General features: G+C 39.4%; 2 protein-coding genes across 4 annotated transcripts in view; both read right to left on the reverse strand.

Annotated features, from left to right (window-relative positions):
* Window positions 1-2305, reverse strand: part of mpp2b (MAGUK p55 scaffold protein 2b) — a 51181-nt gene extending 48876 nt beyond the window's left edge. Inside the window, exon 1 of the mRNA XM_014008109.1 lies at window positions 2043-2305. The gene's annotated coding sequence lies outside the window, so the exon portion shown is untranslated. The remainder of the gene's footprint in view (window positions 1-2042) is intronic.
* A 141-nt stretch (window positions 2306-2446) lies between these two features.
* Window positions 2447-5348, reverse strand: pyyb (peptide YYb). Of its 3 annotated transcripts, none has more exons than XM_014008113.1 (4): window positions 5284-5348; window positions 3809-3996; window positions 2983-3066; window positions 2447-2697 (listed from the first exon to the last, which is right to left on the reverse strand). In XM_014008113.1, the coding sequence occupies exons 2-4, from the start codon at window positions 3994-3996 to the stop codon at window positions 2673-2675; spliced, it is 297 nt and encodes a 98-aa protein (XP_013863567.1). In that variant the 5' UTR covers window positions 5284-5348; the 3' UTR covers window positions 2447-2672. The 3 variants fall into 3 exon arrangements, with proteins under 3 accessions (XP_013863567.1, XP_013863566.1, XP_013863568.1); XM_014008112.1 differs by lacking the exon at window positions 5284-5348 and adding an exon at window positions 4109-4334; XM_014008114.1 differs by lacking the exons at window positions 2447-2697; window positions 5284-5348 and adding an exon at window positions 4109-4498 and having other exon boundaries at window positions 2979-3066.
* Window positions 5349-8745: the final 3397 nt, after the last annotated feature.

An 8745-nucleotide genomic window follows, 5' to 3' on the forward strand; every position in this document is an offset into this window, starting at 1 on the left:
CACCCCACTCCAGCTTCCAGAGTGGTCCATTCCAGTTTGATAGAACAGTAGAAATTATATATGGGCTCAGAAACTTTTTATTTGCAAATTTATTAAAATATGTCAACAACAGAAGACTTGGACATCGAGCCGTACATGATGGAGCCAGAGGAGAGTGATGTGTAGTTGGTAAGTCGAAACCTTATTTAGAAGTTCTGTCATAAATACTGTGACGTAATTGTTCAGAAAATGTCATCATAAATAGAGAAAACTGAACGGGTTGAAAAATATGACTCAAACAGAATATAACGATATCTACCCAAAGAGACTACTCAACTTTTCTGCACTCCCAGAGACTCTTAGTACGCAACAAAATGCATTTAACAGCTAAAAAAGTGGGTTTTACATGACATGTCCCCTTTATGTATGGGGTAAATACATGAGACTTGATTTAGAAATTTCTGCAACATGAAAACGTTTCTAAAAAAATGAGAAAAACAAATAACTTTCGCCGTGTTTTTCCATAAATTGATTTGTGACAGTTTCAATCAAAAAAAATATTGCTACGTTCTGGCATTTTAATCCAGAACCCCATTTAAACTGGTTTAAATTTTATGCTTGGATAAATAACTTTTGACCCAATAGAGCTGTGAATAAACAARAGACTAAATAAAACCTGGTGTATTCGTTTATCAAATGTAAAAACTTGCAGCAGCAACATTTTAGAGGCCGCCACAGATTAAAGTTGACAGACGATGGTGGAAAAGCAAAAACACACGAAGAAATCACAGGTGTTGGATTTACTTAACCAAGTTATGTGAAGTGGTTTCACTCAGCTGAGTTCAGTAAACGTAAAGCAACTTTCATATTTACTGTTAAAGAAAATGCGACATAACTTAGTTAAATCCAACACATCTGTTTTTTAGTGCACTGTGCAGTCTTAAACAGCTTTTCTGTTCACCCTCAAGAAACTCAAATGCACACTTTTTATTTTTTATTTATTTATTTTTTTTTTGTGAGTGTGATCATGGAAATGTAAGCATATGAAAAACGAGTACAACATGTTCTAATTACTTTGCAGTTATCTGTCTTAGGAGTCACAAACATGCAGTTCACTTCTAATAAAGCATAACAGGATGTGACTCAAAAACACTTGATGCTGTTTTAAACTAAAATGATTCTTAGGATTTAGAAGGGTGCCAATACACACTCTAAAAATGAAATGTTGGATTTACTTATGTTATGTTACCTGGTTCCACTTAACAGAGTTGAGTAAATTCAAAGCAACATACTCATGTTCTTTGGCTAAAAAAACTGGTATGTTGCTTTGAATTTACTCAACTCAGTTAAGTGGAACCAGGTCACATAACATGGTTAATAAATCCAACATTTCATTTTTTACAGTGCAGCTACAGCTCAAACTTCAGACATCAATTTATTTTTAACAGTTTATAACAATTAAGTGGAAAAATTGAAATCATTTGATGTATGAACTGTATATACCTTATATGTGCATTAAGTTTATTATATCATAATTACATACTAGCAGCACGTGCCCTCTAGCTCGCTGAAGCGACCGCAAAGATGCGGTGTGCGCATGCGCAATGACAACGAACAGGTGCATGACGTCTGCCCAGTCTTTGTGAACAGGAAAATAAACCACAGGCGACATTTAATTCGGCGTCAAATTGAGTATTGTGTTTTTCTGTCACGGTGTTGGGGAGTATTATGTTAGCATGGCAAAAAAAACGACACAAAGCTACTGGTTTAGATCAAATAAAGGTGAAATACATGCACGAGCCTGTTGTGTGGGGAATTCTCGCGTGCTCCATGTCCGTAACCTCGAGAAATGACCGTGAGATTTGACGGTAAACGATGCAAGTGACGCGGTGGGCTTTAAAGGATTACGAAGCAACAAATGAGTTAAAGAATGTCACRAAGTAACGCTGCATGTAGCCCATATCTGGTACGGCTTTACCTCAATCCAAAGCTCAATAAAAAGAAAGCTATTCGCAAACAAAACCTGAACGCGACGCCTTTGATAAACACAACAAAGCGCTCACCTGGCCGCTCGGGTCACCTTTTATCCGGATGCTGCTCGCTTCACGAGATGCAGCAAAAAACACACCTTCCAGTCGCTGAAGGGCGGCGGGAGGTCCTGCTTTAATTCACCAGCTACACGCAAAACCTGCTGCCTCTGTCTAAAACGGCTCCCGTGTCGGTACAAACAGCCACATTGTTCAGCTACAACCGCTGCTGTGTCCAGAATAAGGTGTTCGTGGTCCGTCTTTTTGTCTCGCAGCCCTGCGTGAAGTTGATGCCGCTCTGCTGGCGTCGATATGAACACACAATAAAGAAGAGGAACTTGCTCAGGTGCGTTCAGAGGTATAATGGCGACACCTAGTGGCAGTGGCTGCGAATAGCATGCCCAATAAAATAAAATAAAATAAAAATCATAAGATGTCTGTTTATTCTCACTCAGATGTTTATTTCAAAGACTCTTTTTTTGATACAAATTATGTACAATTTTATTGAAAGAACAAATACATACAGTCACTGACAGAGGCATACAGACATAAGAAAAAAAAAAGAGATTTGCATGCACATTGAATAATTAAATATGTGTCCAGTGCAGGTGGCCTTGTGAAGGTTTTGATTGGTGGTGATGAAGGGGAGGTTRATTTTGGGTTCGTTTACCAGAGATCGACACTGTTAGAGCTGCAAGAGAGAGGAAAAACAAATATTTATGAAGTTTTAATTCTTGCTAATATGAGATACCCATAGATTTGGCAGATTAGCTGCTCCGGTGTCAACATACTATTTTAAAGGACTGACGAGCACTGAATTAATTTGTCCTTCCTTTTCTTTATGCTGGACTCCTATAGGGTTTTAATAACGAATAGCAGCATCAGGCTGTCTTTGCACATTTTACACACTCAAAATGTAATCAGATTTGTCACTTTTATTCAACTATCACTGAACTCCTTGTGGAGTTGTTCTCACCGTGGCTCTGGGTCTTGGCTAGAATCGGSCCCCAGCAACAGCCAAGCCACTGCCTGCTCGGGGGACGACGACCTCTTCCCATACCTACATGAAGAAGAAGAAGAAGAAGAAATCAAACACTTGCATGTAATGGCAGCAATCAAACATTAGCGTGGAAAGCATCCACGCTTTCCAAAGCGTGCTCTCAGCTGTGACCCCCCCAATCAACTATGCTATGAATTTCAACCTTCGGAAATCCCTTTTTCGCCCTGTTTTTCAGGAATCATCAAGCTGTGAATAAAGGGAGGTAAACTGCAAGCACCCTGCTGAGTCTTTGTGCTTTTTTTTTTTGCCAATCTCTGTCACAAATCAGATRTGCAATTATCTGAGGTGAAATAGGAGGATTTCAGGCTCTGACTTTGATGTCTTCTGAAAACTGAAGTTTTGCRGAGAAACATAACCAGCTGGTTTACTTACACAGGAAATGGGTTCATTTAAGAGGAAATACAAGTTTAATACTGTTCTTTTATTGCTTAGTTTTTCGCCTAAACAGAAGCAAAAAGAAGGCATTTCAAGGCTGGGGATTACAGGCGTGGGTTTAAAAAGATTTAATGGAGTTATTTAAAGTCACTCCACAACATGAGAGGGATTTAAGAAGAGGGAAGACTGGATCTACTTCATGCCAGCCATGATTACAAAAACAAATCAGTTTATCAGCTTATTTTGGTCCCATTTACCCCAAAATTAGAGGTTTATAATCAGTTTGTGGTGATTTTTCATTATTTTATTATTATTTTTAAATTTGTTCTGAACTAAAAAAAAAAATGAATTTAAAAACGAGCCTGACCTCTGCCTGGTGATGAGGTTGACGTAGTGCCTGACAGCAGCGTGGTACTTGGCCCACTCCTCCGGTGAGGCGTTGGTGCCGGGGCTCTCCGGTTTGGGGGGATAGGCGTCCGCGAAGCCACTCCAACACACCAGGAGGCAGAGGACGACCGCCGCGAACATCAGCCACGATCTCAGCATTCTGGCCATCTGTGGAGAGAAGAGAGGTGACCAAACTAACTTTTGGTTCAAGTGAAAATAAAACTTGACGCATCAGTTTTGTCACTTGGACTCAATGCGTAAAAAGAGTCCTCGGACCTACAGTTTCTGTCTTGTTGCTGTGATGATGTTGTCCTCTTCGGTGCTCCTGTCCTGCTTCTGTCTCCTCGGTCCACACGGGCTTCCATTATATATAGTGAGGGATGGACACCTGATGCGCGCTGAGGAACTCTTAAACCACACCTCTCTCTCCGTGCGCAAGAGCCGCGCGTAAAAACCCGGGCCAATTATCCGCACAAAAAACTTTCAATTATCCCACATACTCTCAGCTYATTTCCAAGTTTTACAAAAGCACACGTGAAGGAGAAGGCAGACGATTTTCTGATACAAATATTTTAATTACTGTGCAAAGAAAAGCGGTTTTAAAAGTGAAAAAGAAGCAATTTTGGCCAACTTTATGCGCAATCCCACACTCTAAAAATGAAATGTTGGATTTACTTAACCATGTTAWGTGACCTGGTTCCACTTAACTGAGTTGAGTAAATTCAAAGCAACATGCTCATGTTCTTTGGTTAAAAAACTGGTATATTGCTTTGAATTTACTCAACTCAGTTAAGTGGAACCAGGTCACATAACATGGTTAAGTAAATCCAACATTTCATTTTTTTACAGTGATATCCCGAGATGTCACGCTGTGTGTGTTGTGGAAAAACCCTCAACTACTACATCAAATCTTAGCTCAACATTTTTTAATTCGACGGACTTATAGCCATTTTTTGTCTTGGTGAAGTTTGATTAGCTGTGGCGCCCATTTTAAGCTGGATCGACTGTAAATGTTGATCAGCTGTAGATGCACGTCTATTAAAACTTTGCTGAAAGTTTGATCAAAATCCATCCAGTGGCTCATGAGAAGTTTTGCCAACAGACAGACGCAACTCACKTCAAGAGTAAACTGCAAAAGTTTAACACCCCCCAACCCCAGAAAAAGAAAACTGCACGATTTGTTATAGCCAAGAGTATAGTTAGAGGTTGGTCTCAGCACCACACCGATTTTTTTCCTCGGTATCTGTAAGATGAATTGAGGTAAAGACAGTTCTGTGGTTGCTGAGCTCAGTTGGCTGTGACCGCCATCTTGAATCGCATTGACTCCAAACATTAATCAGCTGTAGATATGTATCAAATKATTATTTTCTGAGAGTTATATTTAYRTTTGTCAAGGGGTTCTTGAGATATTTTGCTAACAAACACACAGACATGTTTAAAACTACTAACACTCACCTTTCATCGGAGGGTTCAGATCAATGGCAGATCATTTTAGCTTCACGATGAGCTTCATGTCTTCATCACACGTCTTATCCTACATTTCAAACAGGATTTTATTAAGAAGGCTTAGAATTAAGAAAACAGATCAAAATAAAGACTTCTAGTAAAGCTCTTTTTAGTCTGTCTTTGTGGAAYGTATTTGTCATTGTCTCTCACCTTGGATTTTTATTTCAAAGTGTTTAAATTGAACTTTAATTTGTAATTTTTTCAAACTTCTTTTTCTTCAGAAACGGAACATTTTGGTCTCCGGGAATTCCTGTCCGGGCATTTTGCCGTAAGCCACTCCGTCAGTCTGTACACTCATCTGTCCTGCATGAATTATTCAAACGGTGATAAAGCTTTTAATACGGTCTGAGACAGAGGTCATAGACTGTACACCGATCAATGTYTGACACGCTCTTATGGAAGCAGGTGTAGAGTGTTTTAGGGAAAGTCATCCTATGCTGGAAATGTCCAAAGATTGAATTAAATGACTCACGGTKTCGATGGCTCGAAAATACCAGTGGTTTCATTTAGAGACATTTGGAGGGGGAAGAGTTAAACGATTGGCATGGTTAAAGGACGCTTGTTATACGGGCATACTCTCGTCGGATCGGTCTGAACACATTTGTCKTGTGGCCGATACGGTAGCGCCTGTTTATCTTGGCTCTTCACGGTCTGCTGTTCTGTCCATGACGCCCGACAGCAGCTCTTATCCAGCCTGTGTGCAAACATTTGCAGCTGATTTTAAGGAGCGTTAAAAGCTGTAATATATCTTTATTTTTCTGCRTCCCATTTATCGGGTAATTGGGCCTTTTTCAGATCTGCCCACAAACCTTCGATGGATCTGAGATCAAAACACCGACTTTGCTGTCTTTAAGTCACAACAATGATGGTCATTGTCCATTTGAAAGACCCGTTTGTGTTCAAGCTTCATGTCTCGAGATGTCATGTTGTCATCTGTTTTGTGCTGTAAATYAGCCCCACGTCATGATGCTCCCACCACCGTACTTCACAGTTGTGCTTTGAGCTTCCCTCTTCTTAAACCAAATGCGACAATGATCAATACAACCACTTAATGTCCAGTTTCATCAGACGACAGAAAACGTCTCCAAATATGATTTTTTTTGTCCCTGTGAATTTGTAATTTGTAATCTGTCTTTTTTACAGTTGCCTTTGGAGTAATGGCTTCTTCCTCTCTGAGTGGCCTTTCAGCTCATGTAGATAGAAGTTGTTTCACTTTGGATAATGATTCTCCAATCAGCATCTCCAGAAGTTCTTCTGCTTTTTGTTTGAAATGTACAGTGCTGGCTCTAGCCATTTTGGCGCCCTGGGCGAGTTGAAGCCGCCACCCCCCGACCCCGTCCCACCCAACCCAATTTGAACCCCTAAAAACAAGTTTGACAGTGTAAGGTACTGTGGTAAACTTAGATTTATTTGCTTTTCCCAGAAAGCAAATAAATAACAACACACATGTAAACTTGTACAGATTGTACGTAAGTTATAAGATTTTTATGTCATTTTGCAGGTATACGGACGTATAGGGCAATCTCACAGATTTTTTCAAGTCTAACGGATCTTTCAAAACCTCATTTTCAAATTTATCTAACATGTCAGAGCCTGTAGGATGATTTTAAAAAACAATAAATAACATTAAACAGCCATCTTCCAACCTGTTCTGCCGCTAGAAATAAGTTTAGAATTTTTCCGCTCTCCTTTCCTCCTGCTTCGCAGCAGGTGCTTTCATGTCCCCAGCGAGGCTGACAACCCCCCACCGGGTGTGAGTTGTATGGATTTTTTTAGGCTTTTTATCCAGGTAAACGTCCAAAGAGGTTGACATGTATGGGACAACAAAATACAGACTTGTTATTGAGTTTGTCAACACGAACTGCTGCCTGAGAGGCACTACTAGCCCCTCCCCCATCAGAGTGTCAGAGCAGGACGAGTCAGTGCAACGTCAATCAAATGAGACAGGGTGGGGGTGATTGCTGCATTGGGGGGGGGGGAATGTTTTATGGGTAGTGTAGTTTATTTTTCCTGTAATACTTCATTATAGTTTTTAACACAAAGCTAAATGAAAGGGGCGCTGAGCAGAGTTACAACCAGGGATTACAAATAATTACTTTTTTTTCTTCTGCAGTTCCCCTCCAGCAGATGGCGCTCTAGGCGACCGCCTAGTTCGCCTATGCCAAGAGCCGGCTCTGGAAATGTATCTACAAATTTTACACCAAAACACATTTCTCTCACAAACACAGAACCCATCTTGATGGCAGGACATTTGAATAGATGACCTTTACTACAAACACTGAAAAATTCAATCACACCCACTCTCAAGTGATAAAGTATGATCTGTTAGCCCTCAAAGACTGTTGTATGTGATCCTCAGCTAGTACCACCACAATAACTCAATATGTGTAAAAACGAAGGCGCTGGAGTCAGGTTTGTGTTAGCTAAGATCCATTAGCTGCGGCTATCTTATGTTCAGTTATCTCCAAAAATTAATCAGATGAAGATGTAGCCTACATCTAGTGATTACTTTCCAAAAATTTATTTAAAATCCATGTTCATGATATATTTTGCTAACAGAAAAACTGTGTTGACTGCAGCATTTACAACTAAAGTTTCAAGCAAAGGTCTTGCACAATGACTACCAATCAGAGTATGTGTTGTAAATGACAATCAGATACCACAACGCTAAATTTTAGGGGGAAAAAATGTAAAATTGACAGAATTATATCCATTATTGTTTACAAAGATAAGTTGTCTGTGGCGGCCATCTGGAATAAATGAATCCAAAAGTTAGTCAGCTATCCCGTTCTGTTCATGAAATAATAGCCTTCTGTGAGTTTCATTACAATCTGTCAAGTGGTTCATGAGATATTTTGCTAAAAGTCAAAGCAAACATCAACATGCATGAACAAGCAGAAACACTAATGCCCACCTTTCACATTCTGGTGGCGATTTTCACATGAGCTTTAAAGGTAAAGTCTAAATAAAGGTTGTATCACAGGGATCTCGTTCCACAATATTTGTGCTATTTCAGCAATTCATACATCAAAGGACATTAATTCCAGCTATGACTTTTGGTATGTCAGCAATTTATACTTGTTGAAATATTTAGCTTTTTCTGCCATTTTTGTTCTCATGGAAAATTAATATAGCTGTCATGAACATCTTTAAAATCCTTCAAAATAGTTCAACCTTTATTACACACAAACACTTACTCCTTTGTTCTGTTTTTTATGGGCTAATTTCAGCCTTCTTCTGCCTTTTTTTCTTTCTTTCTTTTTTTTTTACAGCTTTTACAGCTATCTTGCTCTTTCAGCTATTCTGCAAATGTAAACTTTTTGTGCTTACAGTGGTTTGCAAAAGTATTCATACCCCTTGAACTTTTCCATATTTTGTCACATTACAACCACAAACATAAATATATTTCAC

The sequence above is a fragment of the Austrofundulus limnaeus genome, unplaced genomic scaffold (genome assembly GCF_001266775.1).
Source record: "Austrofundulus limnaeus strain Quisiro unplaced genomic scaffold, Austrofundulus_limnaeus-1.0 Scaffold48, whole genome shotgun sequence".
NCBI classification, from domain to species: Eukaryota; Metazoa; Chordata; class Actinopteri; order Cyprinodontiformes; family Rivulidae; genus Austrofundulus; species Austrofundulus limnaeus.